Genomic DNA, 20,307 nt, shown 5'->3' on the forward strand with positions numbered 1-20,307 from the left:
CAGAAAGAACTTGAAAAAAGTCATTTTTTCAAGGCTGCCATCCATTTCCATCCTAGCCATCTGCAGCCAAAGATAATTAATTTTAGGTTGTGTGCACACATGTATTTGGAAATCAGCCTTGTACATGTAAGCAATTTTGAAAAAAAAAACATAGAAACGACCCGAAACTGAGACAACCTCGTTCCCAGGACCTGGGAACGAGGATTTCCCAGGACCTGGGAAAGAGGCTGAACCGAGAGGACTGGATCATACTCCCAGAAGGTATATAGGTCGTAGGGAAAGCCGACTGGTATAAAAAGCCTTTTCGCCGCATATCTTTGCTGGTTGTTGTTTATCATTTGGCTTGAATTTTCGCTCTGTTGAGTTATCATCTTTGCAAAATGGATGATAGATTAGACCAAAATGAAGATAACAGATACAGGACGAGTTCAACAGTCCAGGTAAGGCTCAGACATCTCTAGATGTTGCTCCAAAGCGTTTTTGAAAATACGAACTTTGAAAGGCCATATTCAATGTGACCTTTTCCTTTTCTTTCTCATTTGAAATTATTGTGCTATCACACGGGTTTACTGCCTAATACAATTCTGCTGGTGGTGTTCTCTCTTGGTTGCACTGTTTTTGCCTCGTGGTGAACTTTTATGTCGGTGAGGTGTCGGCTACTGTTTGGACGTTTTCTCAAATGTCTCGTGGTAGAATAGCTAGTGCTTCTAACCTATAAAGAGAGTTGCTTCATTAGAGTCCAATTTAAGCTTATTTCTTTTAATTGGAAAATAATTTCTACTGTCACAAAAGCATTCCAGTAGTTTCTACTTTCAAAGGTTTTGACGCAATCACAACTTAAGTCGAATGTAGACAACTGCAAACGACGTTTTCACGAACTTGAGTACGTACGTACATGTACTTCCTTCCACTTCGAACCAAAGTAGTCATCTCTCTACGATATTGTTCCTTCCAGTGACGATCATTTTGGCCTTAGCTAATAGGACTGGAGATATTAATATTCAAATGTGGGCCTTTTTACTGTTTTATTTTGGATCGCCATGTTGTTAGTAAGCTTATATTTTTAGTAAGTTGACCATTGAAATTATATAGGGAGTCCCCCAGACATGGTGTTCGGGAAAAATTTTTTTTTTGAGCAATTCTCCCTTCTGTACAATGTCTTTCTCTCCCTTCTTTCTCAGTCTTCAAAGTGTTATAATGTTAACCTTGTGGTAATTTTTTTTGGTTCTTGAGTATACTACCCCTCACATCCGTAAATGAAAGAGTTGTGTGAACAAAAAAGAAAAGAAAAAACTGTTTTTAATTTGTAGCCCCATGGAGGCCTCATGTCTGCAGGGTCGTCAGGCTTACAGACTACAACTTCACTGCCAGGGGGTCTGAGTGCCTATCCTCCCACCCCCAGTCCAATGCCGCCCCTCACACCCATGACACCAATGACTGCTGAACAGGCTGGAATTGTACCACAGCTGCAGTAAGTACACAGCAAAGAACATACCAAGCATTGCATCTTGTGTACTAGTGTTGTGATTAATAAAGATGGTATATTTTAAGCTTGGCCTCAAAAAAAGAAATATATATTGTTGAGTGTGTCACCGCATGAGATAAAGCAAAAAAATGGGATTCTCTTATGGGAATCAAATCTGCAATCCTCTGATACCACTCCTAACCACTGGGTTAGTACAGCTGTAGGACTCTTGTGCTGAGCCAGGGTTTGATTCCTGTTGGAGGCTTACAGCTGTAGGTGATTTCATAGATATAGGGCAAGCCTCATTCCACATAGCTGAAGTGTAATCCAGTTCCAGTATCACTAACAACTAAGCTTGAGTATTGCCAACCTCGTTCCCAGGGTCTCTCTTCTTTCCACCCCAGCGAGAGAGAGAGAGAGAGACCCTGGTTTAAGCTGGTCACGTGACAGCACACGACAAACTTCTCTCCAGTCAGGCTACACTCGCTCAATTATTTTATTCGCAAGAGACAATCAGAGATTTTCAAGCGGGTGCGATTTAAGCAAGCGAAATGCGAGAGATTTGGCGCAGTTTCATGCCGTCTGCAAAAATGGTATATTAAGTACAATCTAGGGAGTTTCAAATGGTCAATGAAGCAGAGGTTGATCATAAATTCTACAACTTGAACCGGAGTAATTTATCTACACTAGTTGGAACTGATTCCATGAATTCTATCAGAAATAGCATTTATTCAAGCTTAAACTGCGGTAATAAGTACATCTTTTGCTTTATAAAATGAAATGTAGTTCATAAAAAATTCTTTCAGTGACAGCATTCAAGAGACTCTTACAGCATTATAATTCATCACTCACAAGAAAATGAAAATACATTCTTCTTGTTAATAGTAATCTGTTTATTTACATGTAATTCGCGAAGCACAATATTGAATATTTATGTGGTCACCAATTTCCTGTGATTAAATAGATTGTTTTCGATCACAATCAGCGCTCTGAGCTCAACATTTTTCGTTTAACTACGTCTTAAAGTCAAGGACATAGGGAATAAACTAAGATGAAAAGTACCTTTGAATTATATTCACACGCGGCTTGCTTTAGTCCGTTGGTATTTCTGAACACTTTGCCTGCTTACATTCTATTGCCAAAAATTCTTGGTGTTCCATTCGGCAATACTAAAATAATTTATTGATCTTCTCTCCCATTTCACCCCATTTGGAGCTCTGTTAAAAAGCGTAAAGCCAGCGATACTTCTGTTCTAATCACCATGCCTGTTTAGGTTTTGACTCAAGCATTCCCCATCGTCTGTCGGTTTCCCTCTGGCGTCCCAAAACGACTGTTTTTAAAATAGTTCTTTTGGATTAACAACACTCTACCTGAGTGGAAGAAATGTGAACCTCCTCCAGGTCTCAAGTGAGTGTGTGATGTAGAAATGCTTGGTTGTAAAAACCGCTTGTTGCCGTAAAGTTCGTACATGTAGCTGGCTTCTCCGTCCTTCTGAGAAAGCGACAACTGCATACTTTACTACCCCTCCCTAACGACAAATTGTGTCAAGCACCCAGATTTTGGGTGCCACGTGACCAGCTTCAACCAGGGTCTCTCTCTTTCTCTCTCTCGCTGTGGCGGGAAGAAGAGAGACCCTGGGAATGAGGTTGGAGTATTGCTACTCCCCCAGGATAGTGTATTCTTGGGTTACTGTTAGCAATTTTCCATTAACAGTACACTTGCCTACTTTCTTAGAGAGTAAGTGAAACAACATAGACAACATTAAGTTGAACCATCAAACTTTCACCACCAGGCCCCAGATTTTCAAAGAGAGAGGACGGTAACTTTAATTATCTGCTTGATATGTCACCATCCAAGTGGTGATATGTGGAAAATTCTCCATATATAGACAAATTAATTGTGAATAAAAGAAGGTTGTATATAATATAAAGTACAACACTGTACATAAATCTTTCCAGTGCATTAATTAGTTGGAGTGCATTCATTATTGCTCCTTTGCCCAGTAGCAACTTATCCACTGGATGAAGTTATCTACTCTTTTAATAATTACTGGGACAAGACCATTTTATTCTGGCACATGTAGCTGCAGATAAAATCTGTTTTGTGTATGTCATTATCATCGTATCCATTCATGTTGGATACATCCCTTCAGTTTCGATTTTAGAAATATTTGAATTTGTTCTTTTTGCACTTCTAGAAATATTGTGTCAACTGTAAATCTTGGATGCAAGCTGGATTTGAAAAAGATTGCTCTTCATGCAAGGAATGCAGAATACAACCCCAAGGTATGGCCCTGTATACTCATCGTACTGTACAGTGAAACTGAGCTCCTTAGAGGAGATTTGTCGGGGTGTCCAACTGTTTCCTTAAGCGTGATTTACACAGTATGACTTTGTCGCATGCGACAAGCTTACAACAGGCCTACGAAACGAATTGTTTCGTGTAAATCGAACCTATAACTTGCTTATGACTGTCGTGTATGTCACAAAAAAATGTCGTAGGATTTTAAAATCCTACGACAATCGTAGGTATAGGCAATGTTGAGTGACGAGAGTTGCGTTTGATGTTTTGCACGTTGCGACAGTGCGCACTCCAGAAATCACATGTGAGTCAAAAGCAAAAGTTGTACCGTCTAAATCGGCCTTTAGCCTTCCTTCAACTTAACCATGTTCGTGACAATATTACTTGGCAAAGTTTATATTAATTACTAACTTGAGAGCACGTTATCGCCAACTATTTCTTTTTTAGTTCTGTTGTATTTGTGACTTTTTTTTTGATTACTTTCATCACCATTTATAAATTGAAAACTGTTTTTCCTCAGCGTTTTGCAGCGGTCATCATGAGAATACGAGAGCCAAGGACAACTGCATTGATTTTTAGTTCTGGGAAAATGGTTTGCACTGGTGCCAAGAGGTACAGTAGCCAAACACACAACTTGCTTATTTCTGGACTGATTGAAATTGAGTTTTCCCGGCCAAATCTTAAAAATTAAAGATTTTACAGGGTTTTAAAGGACTCCGCAAGTTCTGACAGGATTCTATTAGATTGTAACCCAGTATCCTAATTAATTGGCGATGGGAACAGGGTATCACATTCTCAATAGGACACTTGCCTGCCTGGCAATCATTTCTGTGGGGTTTTGTGTTTTTTTTTTTCTTGTCTACGTGGAAACTGGGACAAAGCAAAAAACGGAGGATGGGGTAGAGGAAAGGAGAGGAGAGAGAGGAATTACAGGAGAGGAGAGAGGAGAGGAAATAGTCACGAGCCTTTCAAAGACTTAACCTTACCTTCAGGTGGAAAACAGTAAATGTTAACTATTTTCATATTTAATCAAAACCAAGGGTCTTGCTGCTTGTAGTTTATTGGAATTGGATTCACAGCAGTGTGTACCCTGTCAAGGACAGCGCAAGAAAAGAGAGCTGCAGGGTTTGAAAAACCAACCTTTGAAATGAAATTTTGTTAGGTAACCTCTTAAGAACAGTGTCTCCTACAGTAGCTCAGAAGTATTTTTGCACAATTCAGCAATGTTGTTAAGTTTTTGGCCACATGTAAAATGGTTGGTGCTTATTCTAAACCAGTTTCATTAAACCAGGTCTATTTTGTGTTTTCCACAGTGAAGAGCAGTCTAGACTAGCAGCAAGAAAGTATGCCAGAGTTGTACAGAAGCTTGGTTTTCCAGTAAGTGCTTTCCTTATGCAACTTCAGCGGTGGTGTAAAGTTGAATTAACAAGGTTATTTAAAATGAGAATCAGTCAGTTGATAAATCAAACAAATTTTGGAGTTTTGTGTATTTGATTCTCAAGTGTGTTTATTTAATAATTTACAGGGAGATAAAACAAGGAAATCAGTACTGCAAAGGAGCTTTGGAAATGTGATCTTAATTTTTATCTTTTGCTTTGAATTTCAATAAGAATTGTTTGGTGTGAGAAGCTATATCAAACACTTGAAAAGAGTGTTTCATCCAATTTCCAAACAAAACAAGAGTGGGTTGAAAAAGCAAGATGCAGCTGAGTTTTTTTTTAACCAACTTTGAGGTGTTTGGAAATCGGTGAAGCCTAGCTTCCTCATGTTTGAAATAGTACTTTGCTGGAGAGGGAGACTGCCTCTGTTGCTCCCCTGTCCGGCCTCTCTACTCTCCATTGTAAAGGTTTATAAATTGTGTCCTAATTTATTTTGCAATGCTAAGGAAGTAAGGGTCATTTCTACATGTATTAGCTGCTGTAAGTGAAACTGGTTTGCTGTCAATTTTTGCAGGCAAAGTTTACAGAATTCAAAATTCAGAACATGGTTGGTAGCTGTGATGTCAGGTTTCCAATTCGTCTCGAAGGCCTAGTGTTAGCTCATGGGCAGTTTTCAAGGTACGATTTTCATGAATGAGGCTACTTGAGTAATGATTATTGCATTACACTGTGTACTTTTTTCCCCAAGATAATGAGATACAAGTACTTAGTTCGGCCATGGAAAGGCAGGGGTAAAAAATGAAGGCAATATTTTACTCTGGTGACCAGAGTTGTCTGTGGAGCTTTGAACCTTCCTGTGTAAATTGAGTGTCACAGCATTGTAAAATTCTGAAGTTCATGGTGTATGATTTACAAAGTATATCAGCTTCAACAGTATTGAATGTAAATATATGAGACATATATTTCAACAAATATATGAAACATATATTTGAACTGCGGGTGAAAGATCAAAATAAAAATGGAAGAAAGATCCTTCACAGGTATATTACAGACTCAATACATGACCAGCTCCCAGTTGGCTTGATAGGTCAGTTGGTAGAGCACCGCACCGGCATTGCAGAGGTTATGAGTTCGAATCCTGTTCAAGCCTGAATTTTTTTCAGGTTTTCTTTTCGCAACTGCTTAAGTTGCATACTAACTGCGAGGATCTTTCTTCCATTTGATTCAACAGTCTTGTGAGTACTGTGAACGTTACTGATTTTCCCCTCTTAGTAATTTAAGCAGTTGTAAATTTTATTTGTGATGATATAGTCATGGTACTGTAACTACATGTACTCTTGTTTCATTTACTTTCCAGTTATGAACCAGAGCTGTTTCCTGGTCTGATTTATAGAATGGTCAAGCCCAGGATTGTTTTGTTGATATTTGTATCTGGAAAAGTGGTTTTGACAGGTGAGTGAGAGCTGGAGTGTGAATGTACTGATCCCATGCATGGAGTCCCCAGCAGTGACATATCAAGGGAAGGACACCGGACACCACGCGGTTGTGGTCGACTGTATTCACCAAAACCTGTATTATACGGTCCCTTAAACACAATTTCCTGAGGGTGACCACTTACAGGTTCGACTGTACTAAGTTTGGTTAATTACATGTATAGCCACATTGAATGTTTGTTCATTTTGTTTCAGGGGCAAAAGTTCGCTCAGAAATCTATGAAGCCTTTGAGAACATCTATCCTATCCTGAAGTCATTTAGGAAGACATAACATCAGAATTTATTAATTGTGATTTGATTATTATTATTGTTATACACTCTCAATGTGTGGTTCATGCAATGAAGCAGGCTACAAAGAATTGAAGAAAGTGTCAAGGCAAGCCAAGCCCATGTGTTTAGCAGATGAGCAAGTCAGTTACACCATTAAATGGATTGAATTGGACTGAACAGACAAATTTGCAAGTAAAGAAAAGAACATCAGACAATATTATAATTGCATACATGTATTTATTACAGATAAAAGGACAACTTGGATGTTTATACCATACAATAATTTAATCATCTTTAGAGTTTATAACTGTGATTTTATGTAACCTGTGATACAATATGTAATAACTAGTGCCTATTAGAACAAAACTACAAACAAACAACCAACCAAAAACAGGAAAAAATTATTGAGGGACCATTACTCCATGCTTGTTTCATGAGTTAAGAAAAATCATTCTACTGGCTTTCTTTTTTACATCTATTTGAGTAAGCTCTCTAGTCAGTTAATAGTTTGAGTTGCGTGCAAAATTGATTCACTTTGAATTAACATGAAAGGCCAGAATTGTTTTGTACTACTCTCATCTGTGCACTCAATTTTTTCAAGAAAGAGTAAGTGTTAATTTCACATTTACCATTTGCCATAAATGCAATTCTACATCTCTATAATATTGTTCAATTTACTAAAACCTTGACTTCTGTGGTTCAAGAGGAGCACTGTCTTGTAGTGTACACTTGCCATATCCCTTGCTAAAAACCTAGAAATGATAAATGTTACAACAAATTTAACATCATCTGTCTTTCATGGTATCACAAAGGAAGAGGTATTTAACACATGAACCTTGTAACTTACAGCTGTATGTTTCTCAAAAAGCAAAAAGACCGAGCAATATTTTCAAAGTTTTTAGTGATAAAAAGCACCAGGAGTGATGGTAGTATTTCTCTGAAAACTACAGATTAAAAGCAAGAAATGACCCTTCGACCCCTTTACCTCCTTATTTAGTTCTAATTAAGGACTTGCCAAGGTTAAAACACCAAGGGCTACCATTCACCATTCAAATGAAACCTATTGAAGTGGAAATATTTGAAAATGTAATGGATATAGCGATTTTTTTTAGCAAATTTAAGGATGTCTTGAGTAAAATATCTAGTAAATGTTTCTGCTAGTTCATGTAAACAAAATGTAGCAAATTATTTTCTATTTATTTTAGATTTTAAGAAAGCCCAGAAGATTTGTTTCTGTGTTTAATTACATGAGAAGATATAGTGTTTGCACAATTACCATAGCCTTCTGCCATGGTGCCCTTGATGTGAAGTGCACAGTTAGCAAGAAATGTCATTTTACCGTCATTTATCTTTGGGTCTCAGATCAACAACTCCTTACTTAGTTCAAGATGGTTATTTTTGTAATAAAAGTCTTTGTAAAAATGAAAATATTGAACTGTTTCTGGTTAGAATTATTATAATTTATAAACTGTGTTTTCTTCATGTGAAATTCAAATATGAGTCACCTTGAAGTAAGTCAACCTTAAATACACTATTAAAATTGTATGAGATTTGTTTACTCATTGTGACCAGTAACATTATTTTACACAAATACAGAATACTATTCCCTTTTCATTAGAAAGCTGCTTATGTGGTAAAGTCATCCTTTTGCTATGGTAAGTTAGAGCCCTGCAATATTACTATTCGTCTTCAGATGTGACAGTGACAAGCTCAAGCTTTGAAGTCACCCTGTGACATGACAAAATGAAAGGCTGCAGCCCTTCTCTTTTCCACACTGACTTCACTTACTTTACTAGGCCTTTCTTCCACCCCCCCCCCCCCCCTTTTCCCAACCTAGGCACCACTTAATTGGGCCGTACAAGAAAAGTATCTCAGGAGCAGATCAAATAAAGATTTCCTTGCACTCATCTAAAGTGGGAGCCTATTCTGACTTGCCTTGATTTGCTCCTCAATCCTTGCCACTTGAGAACCACTTTTCTCCAACCTTTTTTGCCAGCACAGCTGCTGATCCAGCAGTTCCACCTATGACGGCAGTTGCTGTATATCCAATGCCAGCAACACCTGCACTCTGTACTGCTGCGAATGCACCTCCTGCAGCACCTCCATAAACAACTGACTGAATACCTGCTGCTAAAGAACCAGCAGCAATACCAGCCGCAGTAAATCCTGCAGCGCTAAGAACCAGTGGAGTTGCAGCAATAGCGGCAGTACCAGCTGCCAAACCTACAGCAGCATCTTTCCAGGTCCAGGAACCACCTGCTGAAGAATGAATGATGATAGCAATGTCACACCTGCCAACTCTCATGCATTATGCATAAGTCTCACGCCTGGGGATTAGAGACATCAATCTCACACAAAAAAACTTAATTTCATTTCAGATTTGTTATGTATTATTTCTTTGCTCCTCATAACAATCGCAAAAGCTTTCAAATGTCTACAATCTGTTTGAATGGTAAGTGTTCAAAGGTCGTCGGAATATTGTCGTCCATTTTCGGCAACGTTTGGAAGTCTTCGGACAATCGTCAGAAATCCTCTTAAGTGGCAGAAAATCCCGGTCATGACGAGACAAAAATCTCATGCGTTTGACTCAGAAAAAGTTGGCAGGTATACAATGTTAATCACAAATTTGCTGTCATTTCAAAACCCAAAAGTATTTGTCTGTCAGCAGAAACAATGAAATAATTGTCAAATTGGTTATAAATTATCACCCCAAATGCAATAAAACTGTCAATTGGTGCCTCTGGCCAGAGACAGACAGGGTAGGCTGGTATGGACTGAAACTTGAAAAATGTTGGGCTAATGTTTTTCAAGTTCTTGCTTATTTGTTTCCATAGTGCGCTAGAACAGATCGTTAGTTTTTCCTGATTGAAGGTCTTATTTCATTATTTTCAACAAAAGATTTCAAAAAACCCACAATACTTCCCCTTGAAGTCACTCATCTTTGAGTCTTGAAATGAAGTTTTGAGTACTAATTTTCATGGGCAGTTGGATAAGTGTGATCATTTATATGAAAGCTATTGAGAGTTACATTCCTATATGGTGCTGTTTATTAATATGCTACACAGGGTAACCATTCCACACAAATGAAAGCTGTTGAGTACTGTCCTGTGGTACTGATGACCTTATATGCTTGTAAACATTGATTACTTACAGGCAATAGACCCTTCTCCAAAATGGTGGCCGAAAATTTGAATAAGTTAAAATTAAAAACGTATACCAGCACTAGAAAGAGCACTTTTACTTAAGTAACCCTACAAAAGTTTGGGCATATCAGGTGTAATATCAGCTGAGAAGATGTAAGTTGAAAAATGAAAAATTTACAGACCTTTGTATGACTGGGGGTATGACGTATACCCCCAGTCATACAAACGTCTGTACAGTTTATCAAAATTCATCTTACATTTCCTATGAAAGCTGATATGACACCTAATATGCTGAAACTTTGCAAGGTTACTAAAGTAAAGGTGCTCTTTCCAGTGCTGGTATAAGTTTTTCATTCAGTTCAATTTTAATCCGTTGCCACCATTTTGGAGAAGGGTCTATTACTCACCCCTTTCCCTGTCCATGACCAATGAATCTCAAGTGGAATCCACTGAATATCTAATTGACCTGAATTTGGTAAAAAATTTGGACCTGTTGCTAAAAAATTCTGTTTCCCTGATCCAGATCAGATCACATATTTCCAAATTAATCCTAAATTCTGTATTAAGAGAAATAAAACTGGAGCACAGACTTTGCCTTCTGTGGTCACAAATGAAACCAAACCATGCCCCTCTCCCCCCCCCCCCCCCTTAAAAAAACATGCCAGACTTGAACTAGGTTCTGATGCTTTGTTTCAGCATTAATATGGATGAAGCCCCCCCCCCCCCCCTACGTTGAGTACTGGGTACCCCACCCCCTCCTCCAAAGGCATCCTACATTACAACTCTATGACCTCTATGTGTCTTCAAATTTTTAATTACCCGTAGCTCCTGGAGGATCGTTTCCGTCGCTTTGATCCTTCCCGTCGCATCGATTTTCTGGTTCATTATCCTGTGTTAGCAGTTAGCTAAAGGTTAAATTTCCACTCAAAGTTTTAAGCTTACATTACCTGATAAATCTGGTGTCCCCCTGCCCTGAGGTAAAGGAAAAAAGATTTGTAGTTCAGTTGAAGAACTGGAGCACATTTAATAACAATTTTTTTTTATTTAAACATTTTATTGTCGAAGTTGGCCTTAAGAGAAAAAAAAACTCATCGAGAGGGCTCACTTCGAAATAAAATTGAATTGAAAAATTAACATTAAATAATAATTAGTCAGAGCGGCAGCAAAATTAACAAAAAGCAGCATTAATTAAGCAATGCTAACTGGTGGAAAATACACATCTGGGTACTTTTATAAAATCTCTTCGATTCAGATATAAAAGACTGGACATGAAAAAATAGATCATTATTTTGCTTAGGAGAAAGTAAATGTGATCCAAACAGAAAAACTGATACTATTTGTGCTGTCAGCAAATATGCGAGCAGCAGAGGAGAGCAGATTAATTCTAGGGGCAGAATAAAGTGGTCATTCAAGAAGAAAATGCTTAAATTGTCTCGCTGTAGAAACCACAAAAACACACGGGGCTTTATTATGGGGGCTTATAGGCATGATCATCGAAAGATGTAGCGACACGTCATTTGGTGCATGTAATGGTTTTACAACGAAAACGGTGAGTTGTTTACAAGATGGCGCTCTAATCTTGCCGCATTTGCATCGACATGTTGTCTATTCACTTTTTAAGCTATTAAAGAAATGAAGCTCAAATTCACAGTTTCTTTCTTTAATTACTACGGTTGTCTTTTTATTTCTATAAATTTTTTTTGGCTAGATTGCAGAATATCCGTCCCACCAAATATCTAAACTTATTAAAACTGCAAAACCTGCTAGTACCACAGTCTTGCAGTCATCTAATTTGCATCCACTACGGGACTGCGGACCGCAGTAGTATTCCAGTTTAATACTCCACTACGGGACTGCGGACCGCGGTAGCACTCCAGGTTATACATTCTTCGTTCTTTAATCCATCCACTACGGGACTGCAGACTCCAGCTTAATACATTCCTCGTTCTTTAATCCATCCAGTACTGGACTGTTGAGGGCGGTAGCATGGACCGCGGGTTTAACGCCACCTTACGAGTGGGCGGGTATTCTGCAATTGCTCCATTTTTTTTGTCGGAGGCAAAATGCAAAATTTAGAAAAAACTGAAGGGTGGTTTTCGTGTGTCGTTTTCTTGGAACTCAACGTACGGTTAGCTGCAGTAAGGAAAACTGAAACTTCGGAAAGTTACTCGGTTTAAAATTACTTGAATTGCGGTGCCTTGCTTAAAACTTACTTGAACATCTTGATTTCTTTTATCCTTCATGACGATTAACGACTAACACGAGTTCGAAAAAGGTCGTTTCTCTCCGAGCAAAATTGCACTGTTTTAACTTCCGCAATGTTCTCAGAATTTTAACCGGAAGCAACCGCGTCCCCAGGATCTCCCGGTTGGTATGAACCGGAAGTTGAGGAAAACACTCGCTCTTACTCCTGGGCCAAGCATTTGCCGTGCAGTATGCAGCCATGGGCCAAAACGGGGTCCGAAATGTTGAAAAATCACTTTCACAGAAAAGTCTCCAAATATGGCTATCAAGCATAATCTGAAGGACACTTGTGCAAAATGGGTCCTCGCAATCTTTATTCACGAAGAAGTTACGAGATTGAGTATAAACCCCACTACTATCTGAAAAAGATGTTGTAATATATAAGAGAAGAGCTGGTCCATTTTCTTTAAATCAATCTTTTCTTTTGCTTAATGTGACACATCCTTGGATACTTTTTGTTAAAAAAAACTAACCGTATTTGCCACTGCTGATCAATAAAATATGCCACTAAAATATTGCATTTTTCGAAGATGATTATCTCCGAATTATACTAGACAAAGAATGTCTGTGCTGCTTTTATGCATAAAATAATTATACGCGGGCACTTGGTTTTCTTGCAGAATGACCTTCATTAAATGGATAAGGTGCTTAAATTTCAATTTTTCAAATTTCCGACTTTTAACCAGAGAATGCTTTAAATTATTATGTCTTACTCTGGTTACAAGTCCATTTTTAATGAATTCTGTACGGAAATTTTTATAGTAGTAATATTCAATTAAAACTTCCTAGGAAGGTAACGTAAATCATAATCGAGAAAATCAACAAAAAGAATTAAAACTTTGTCCTTTTCTCTTAATGTACTCGAGGAACGGTAACGTAAATGACAATTTTTGATAAAGTCTCCTGCAATGTACATGTCAACCAGACTTTGTTGACTGATAACTTGAACCTTTCTTTATAAGACTCATTATTGCAACACTGAGATAGTTGGAAGGTCCTGCGGGTCTTGCTGGATTGTGATGGGAGCTCGATCACACAGAGTATGTCTTCCCTCGTAAACGTCAGGATATTCTCTCTTTCAGGCCCCACGAAGTTTGCTTGGGAACTCCTCCCGTAGTGCTAGAGATCATGTGACATGCAAAGATTTGACAGGTAGGCGACGGTTTTAAGAGAAAACATTAAACAAAAAGGCTTTTCTAATAAAGATTAACGTTCACGTTTGGAATGATCTGAAAAAAATTGTCAGGACAAAGGTCATTTCTCCATCCAAAATTCACCCTTTCATTTTTTATCACTCCAATTTAAAAACTTGAGGACAGTCATTCCAAAAGTAGAATGTTCAATATTTTAAATCTACATCAGAAACGCTTATTTATTTTATTTGTCTATATAAACAAAAAATTCGCTGCCGTATCCCCTATTTACAAATCTTTTGATCATGTGATGTCTCACTTAATCAAACTTATGCATTAAGGCAAAGGAAAACATCGAGTTTTATCTTCAGGGAAAATTTCATCCTGTTCTAAACTGACAAACCGAGATATAGGGGATCATTCATATTTTCTGAACACCCTTCAACACCAGGCCTTAAACTGCTTGAGATGGTCGATCATGTCACGACGACTATTGATTGTTACCGTTAAATAATTTGAGCAGTAAATATCAATTAACCTAATTTCTGTATGAAAGTGGAGATTTTTAACCTCAGTCTGAAAACGGGGACTTCTTCTTCACCATCCAGTTTGCTTCACTCCTGTTCCCGCAATATATACGGGATAGATAAGGGTGTTAGTTTCTAAAAAACCCGTAGTGCTGCGTTAGTGGGGAGTGGAAACAAATGTTTGGTTTTATCAACAGAGTTGATAAGGTAATTTGGCGTGACAAGATTACTGGAGTCTGAATGTACTACTGATCCCATGCATGGAGTCCTCTGTAGTGAGATATCAACGGGCACCTTACCTATTATTCTTGATCTGCCAGTGCCAAAACGATATTTTGGACACCCACTTGATAGAAAATTCACCAAAATTGCCCCCTCATTATTAGTGTAATTTGATGAGAAACCAAGCTTCCAGATCTTCATTTTTTTTAATCATAAGCCGCTCCCTTCCCCCCCCCCCCCCCCCCACCTCCTTAAATGATGTTCTTGATCCGCCAATGCCGAGTCAACCTTTTGGGTGCTCAGCCCACTGTGACAAGAAATTTATGAACAACTTCATTTTCTGAGAAAACAAGCATTCAGGATAAATTCGTCTTTAAGAGTCAGGCACAAGGCCTGGAAGAATCCGACTGTAGCTGATCTCAGCCCTGAGAAGTAAAGAGGGTGTGTCAATTTAAACCCAAGTGTATGTAGCCTGAATGTAGCTGTCGCTTTTCGCCGCTGGCGGAGAGAAGCGAGAGCCGGAAATACGTTTGCGTTCGCACGCTAAAGTATATAAAACACTCGCTATACAATGTAGAAATGAATCGCATTGCCACTTATAGTGGAGGTTCTAAGATGGTTTATTTCAAGGAATTTGCTGTGTGATGGTAAAAACTTGAGAAGCCGGATTTATTAAGTTTGGTAAAAGCTGCAACAATTCTTTGTCATTTTGCGGTTTCAGGTGCAAAACGTCCCTCAGAAATCTATGAAGCTGCTTTGAGAACATCTACCCAACCCTGAAAGACATAGCACCAGAATTAATAAATGATTCGATTATCATTATTATCCACCCTCGAAGTGTGGTTCATTTAATCAAGGCTACATAGCATTAAAGAAAAGAGCCAAACCAAGTCCAAGTGTCTTACAGATGAGCAAGTCAGTCACATGTGCCGCCTTTGGCTACTGCGCATACGTTCTGCGCATCTCGGAATGGTCCGCGGATATACTCTGATTTCTTAAGGAAGATGCCTGTCAATTCAAAGAAATTTGGTGCGGTTAATGGCTACGTGGGAAAAGAAAGTCTTAAGGACGGTGCCTACTTTTGTTACTACGCATACGTTCTTCGCATCTCGAGATTCTAGAGTTTCCTATGGGTGGTGCCTACTAATACAGGGATATTTTGCGCGGTTTAAAGGCCCACATTCACCCAAGATGTATTGCACGCCAAGGAAAAGTTTTCATATGTGAAAAACCCCCATTTTATTTGAGCGGGAGTCAAGTGAGAAAGCAATAAGCGATCACGAAAATTCTTTCCCTCCAGCACGAGTCACACAGGAAACCCGCATGAACCGCTTGAGTTTGTACAGCCAATAAGATCACGTGTTTGGACAATACAGCATTTCAAAACAAAAACAAACGACCGCAACGACTCTTGGGTGAAGGTGGGCCTTTAAAACTATGCGGAGAAAGCAGAACTTAATAAGTGCGTATCCATGAAGAAAATTGGGGATGGGGGGGGGGGGGGGGGGTAACAATGCATTTTTTAGAGATAATCAATCTTTAATTTGCGAAAAAAATGCCATATTTTGCTTAGTATTTTAGCGCTTTTTTAAGAATAATTGCCGCTTAATTATCTCTAAAAAAAAATGTGTTGTCATCCCCAATTTTCTTTTTGGATTCCAACTTCACTTGCTTAGATCTGTTTTCCTCGTATAATCATAAGCCGCATAAAAATACCTTCTCTATTAGTAGGCACCGTTCTTAAAATTGACGAGCGGTTTTGAAATCCACAAAGAAAATGGAGGTTAAACACGTATTTAACGCTTTTTGGAATTATTGTTGCTTAATAATTTCTAAAAATGCGTGGTTACCCCCAATTTTCTTTTTGGATTCGAACTTCCCTAGCTAATACCAGCTTTACCGGCGTAGTTATAAACTGCACAAAAATACAACTGTATTAAGTGGAGGAAAACGGTTATTGAATTAGGTTGAACAGTGCTGTACTATAAAGCTACGCACTTGCGCTTGAAGGAGTACAACCACGTCTTCTGCTCTTTTGGTAAATTTATTGATAACACTGGAAGACCTTACTCTGGCAAGATCAAGTTGTAAAGGCCAAGAACAGATAAATCTCATCACTTTTATATTGTCCAGGCGTGATTTGGCGGGAACTGTCAATCAGCGGTCAAAATCACATTAATCGTAAATTAAAGTTAACGTAATGCCTTGTGCAGTATTTCTTAAGCGAAAGTACGCTTGCGCACTAAAACAATTTACATATTTTTCTTCGAGTTACTCTTAGTAACCAAATTGATTTTCTTCTTCAATTCTCAATGTCATCGCCAAACGATCTGGACAAAACAAAGCGAGGAAATCAATATAAAAATTACAAGGAACATTTCCATCTTTTACAAATGAACGTTAACATTCTAGGCTAAATACAAGAGAAATCAAACATTAAACGAAATCGCATAATCACACTTTACAACGGAGACTTAAAATAGAACCCAATGCAACCTTCTTGTCCAAATCTTGGTTCCGCCTTTTTTCACAAATTAACTTGCTACGTGCTTTCAACCTCGTAACTTCAATTAAAAGTACAGTACGTGTTGGTACAACAGATCTGGTACATTAGGTGCTTCCGTACAGTAATTGCTAATAGATTAAAAAGTCATTAAGGGTAAAATTCAACTGGTACAAATTCAACCTGAATCACGGCGTAATTGCACCAAAAATTACCAAAAACGAATAAGCAAGTTATTTCCAGTCAAGTTCTGGCAGCAAGATAACTGAAAGTAAAAACTAACTAAAGTAATGAGGAAACCCTTGTTGACAAAGCATAAACAACCTATTGCTACTTCTTAAAAACCAATTTGGCCGTAACTATTCAATGGTACGGTTTTCGAAACAGTTCAAAACAAGACTTTTGCTTCATACTGAGTTGGTACCAGAAGAAAAAAACTTTTGATCAGCATAACTAAAATTATGTCTACAACTAACTATTGCGTTGAAAGATATGACCAACACGGTTTCAACTATGCCACTTGTAAAACACAACTAAAAATAATCTAAACAGTTCCAGGAAGTCCCGCTAAGGAGGCAAAGTGTCTCTTGTCAGTGACTTACGCTACACAATTCATCTCAACTCCCGTAACAAAATACAAGTACAACTGAAATAGACCTTATTCCAAAATGGCTACTCTTTTTAATATTCTTTTGTTGGTATTTAAATTAGCCCTTCTTGCCTCGTTCTTAAGCTTATAAATCAAAAGAATATATTACCTTGAACGAGGCAAGAAGGGCTAATTTGAATGCAAACAAAAGAATATTAAAGTGGAAGCCATTTTGGAATAAGGTTTATAGCTAACACTAAAATCATTGTTATTCAAACCGCAATATTTGAGAGTAATTACCAGCAATAAAATACTGTTTAATGATTAAAGTACCCCGAATAAGGACCAAATTCAATAAAAATCGAAAAGAGTCTATATAGCTACTTTTACTGCATGACAACAGACATTTGCAAGTAAGTAAAACTACATCGGACAATCAAATTGTATAATTATTTATTACAAATAATGAGCAAGCAGGCTAAAATCTTAAACTACCAGAAGTTCTAATGGATTAATTTACATCTTGTCTTTCATATTACTAAAAATCTACGTCACGAACCCTTTATTAGGTTTGAGCAATTTTTACAAGTTCCGAGAGATAAAAAGCAGCAGCATAAACGGTGATTGTATTTCTTTGAAAACTATTAAACTGTGACGAGAAATGACCCCCTACACCTTTACCTAGCTCATTATCTTAACCGTTCTAAATCAAGACTCGCTAAGGGCCACCTACATTTTTCTCAGGTGGAAATATTTTAAAAGTTATTGAATACAGCACTTAGTTATTCTAAGGGTGTCTTGAGTAAAATATCTAGTGAACATTATTTTAGCTTATTTTGCGTCAGTGTATGTAAACAAATATAGCAATTTTATATTCATTTAAAAAAGAAAGCCTTCCAAAGGTTGTCATGTCAAACCTGTGTTTTCATAAGATGATACAACATGTATGTACAGTTACTGCTAGTTAAGGCACAGTTAAGAAACAATTTTAATTAAAATCATAATAAGATGGTATTTGAACGAGCCATAAATTGCCAAATGTTTGGTTTACAAATGTTAAACTACTGGCCTTTAAGCGTGATTTACTAAGTACTCTTAAACCAAGATTTTCTATGATAATTGTTTGTGAAACGAGAAAGGTTTTTTTTCCATTGGCAGCAGAAATTTTTCAGCTGCCTAACAAAACAGAAATACATAACCAATCAGCACTACCAGCAAACTTGGTTTTATTATAAAAAAGCAAAACAGAGCCCGCCACCACCACAATATCTACAACGAGAGAACAGAGAAAAAGGCAATTCTAAATTTCCATACAGCAGAATTAAGACAAATTTCTGAATTAATAATTTTTTTTTACAGAGTTCGTACAGGTCATGGATATCCTGTTAAGTTATGGAATTTCAACATTCTAAAATCCAGAGCCGAAAATCCTGGAAAATAAGAAGTCAAGGAGGATTAAATCTCTTTCATTAAGATGATAAAATCATTGTCTCAATCTGTCTGCTTGTGCATTGTCTCAGACTGCTCTGGCGATGTTCTTGACAGCATATTTTAAAAGATCAAACGGGCTATTTTCTCCCATGGAAAAAAGTGCGAAAGTGTGCGAAATCGTCCCAAAGTAATGGATTGTATCTCATACGTTCTTGAAAAGTCATGGAATTTTAGGAAACAAACAGTGTGTGAACCCTCGCTGTTTATAGCCTACAGCTATGATTCCTTTTATATGCAGTGCAAAGTTAGAAAGAAGAACATTTTATCTTTGAGCATTACATCAAGGAGTTTGTTTGTAAATATCTTCACATCTAATTTCTCCTAAATAGTTCAGAATGGTTATTTTTCACAAAGTGGTTTTGAAACTGCGGATTGAAATTGAACTGTATCTGGTTAGAATATTTATAAACTGCGTTTTCTAAACGGTAAATAAATAAGGGAAGGCTTGTTTTTTTTTTGTTTTTGTTTTACCTTAAATCAGCCTGCAAGAGCACACCATTTCCGGATTTTGTTTCACCCGCCACGAAAAGTCTTTGCGAAACAAGATCAGGAAAAGGCTACTGCTCTCCGGGATATTTACTGCTCGTCCTGATTTTGGTTATCCTCTTGTTCTCCATTGTTGCTACTTGAGTTCCGCCTTCTAAGCGCTCTCAGATAGGCTGATGCTGTTGCAAACGTTCCTGTCCAAACCGCTGCAGTCGCTGCAGCCGCTGCAGCCGCTGCACCCGCTGCACCCGCTACACCCGCTGCACCCACTGCAGCCACTGCTGCACCAATGCCAACAGGTGCTATAACAGGTGTCACAACAGTAGCAACACTAGCAGCAACAAACGCATCTCGCAATCCCCAACTAGTCCCTGGCGAACTAGTCGTTGGCAAACTAGTCCTTGCTGAAGAATAAATGATAATAGCAATGACGGTCAAAACCTTAGCCTGTGCACATCATGATCCAAATAGGCCATTTCTGAGGTAATTGCTCTTAGCCTCATTCTGAAAGCGAGGCTTCGTGAATAGTCTTTATTATGAAAATTAGTATTTATTCATATGAAAACAAAATTAATTTTCACACGAAAAGCTTTGCACCTAGCTTCGCTTTCGCAAGGAGGCTCCAAGCAACTCAGAAATGGCCTGATCTGCTGTTTCCATCAAATTTCTTTCTTTCTTTCATGATTTTTTTTCCTACTACTATAATTTAAATGATATGAGTAGTATGTCCCGAATGGATAGACCAATTTTATTCATGTATTTAAGTAGATTCATGGGTCACCTAAACCGGTTTTAAGCATTGAATGAGTTGCCATGACATGTGGTAGATATAGGGAAGGGTTTAATGACACAATCGCTTTCAAACTAGGACAAGAAGAACTCAACGGTGAATCGGTGCGCGAAAATTGGCGTGCTTTGTTTCTCAATGAGGTCTCGAGCAGTGTGCGTTGTAAACTTCATGTGCTTATTCTTCGCCTAGATTCACCGTTGAGTTCTTCTTGTGCTAGTTTGAAAGTGATTATGTTAAAATCATATTTCTCGAAGTCCGTTCAAAGTTTTT

At 38.0% G+C, this 20,307-nt stretch overlaps 3 protein-coding genes across 7 annotated transcripts in view; 1 reads left to right on the forward strand and 2 right to left on the reverse strand.

Moving 5' to 3' along the window:
- Positions 1–288: 288 nt before the first annotated feature.
- LOC146467378 (uncharacterized) lies at positions 289–8,398 on the forward strand. The gene is made up of 8 exons (XM_085126081.1): positions 289–440; positions 1,311–1,471; positions 3,663–3,750; positions 4,287–4,378; positions 5,080–5,143; positions 5,720–5,823; positions 6,503–6,597; positions 6,834–8,398. The coding sequence occupies exons 1-8, from the start codon at positions 381–383 to the stop codon at positions 6,908–6,910; spliced, it is 741 nt and encodes a 246-aa protein (XP_084982207.1). The 5' UTR covers positions 289–380; the 3' UTR covers positions 6,911–8,398.
- LOC146467379 (uncharacterized) lies at positions 7,371–12,393 on the reverse strand. 3 transcript variants are annotated; one of them, XR_014867772.1, is made up of 4 exons: positions 12,266–12,393; positions 11,000–11,024; positions 8,719–9,165; positions 7,371–8,660 (listed from the first exon to the last, which is right to left on the reverse strand). XR_014867772.1 is itself a non-coding variant. In XM_085126082.1 (4 exons), exons 1-3 carry the CDS (start codon positions 12,293–12,295, stop codon positions 8,858–8,860), a joined length of 366 nt encoding a protein of 121 aa, XP_084982208.1. In that variant the 5' UTR covers positions 12,296–12,393; the 3' UTR covers positions 7,371–7,661; positions 8,845–8,857. The 3 variants fall into 3 exon arrangements, 1 of the variants encoding a protein (XP_084982208.1); XR_014867771.1 differs by having other exon boundaries at positions 8,719–9,168; XM_085126082.1 differs by having other exon boundaries at positions 7,371–7,661; positions 8,845–9,168.
- Positions 12,394–16,463: 4,070 nt separating this feature from the next.
- The window catches only part of LOC146467380 (uncharacterized), a 30,139-nt gene continuing 26,295 nt past the window's right edge, over positions 16,464–20,307 (reverse strand). For all 3 annotated transcript variants that reach the window (XM_085126112.1, XM_085126109.1, XM_085126111.1), the window contains exon 6: positions 16,464–19,651. In XM_085126112.1, coding sequence (XP_084982238.1) covers positions 19,338–19,651 — 314 coding nt within the window. In that variant the 3' untranslated portion in view covers positions 16,464–19,337. The remainder of the gene's footprint in view (positions 19,652–20,307) is intronic.

This window comes from Pavona decussata, unplaced genomic scaffold, assembly GCF_977016875.1.
Source record: "Pavona decussata unplaced genomic scaffold, jaPavDecu1.1 SCAFFOLD_137, whole genome shotgun sequence".
Taxonomy (NCBI): Eukaryota; Metazoa; Cnidaria; class Anthozoa; order Scleractinia; family Agariciidae; genus Pavona; species Pavona decussata.

Coding starts and splice junctions, on each gene's coding strand:
- LOC146467378 (XM_085126081.1), top strand. CDS start 381: ATGGATGATAGATTAGACCAAAATGAAGATAACAGATACAGGACGAGT. Junction 441..1,310: donor GGACGAGTTCAACAGTCCAG/GTAAGGCTCAGA, acceptor TTTAATTTGTAG/CCCCATGGAGGCCTCATGTC. Junction 6,598..6,833: donor TGGAAAAGTGGTTTTGACAG/GTGAGTGAGAGC, acceptor ATTTTGTTTCAG/GGGCAAAAGTTCGCTCAGAA.
- LOC146467379 (XM_085126082.1), bottom strand. CDS start 12,295: ATGAAGGATAAAAGAAATCAAGATGTTCAA. Junction 11,025..12,265: donor AAAGAAATCAAGATGTTCAA/GTAAGTTTTAAG, acceptor CCTTTACCTCAG/GGCAGGGGGACACCAGATTT. Junction 9,169..10,999: donor GGGGACACCAGATTTATCAG/GTAATGTAAGCT, acceptor TTCATTCTTCAG/CAGGTGGTTCCTGGACCTGG.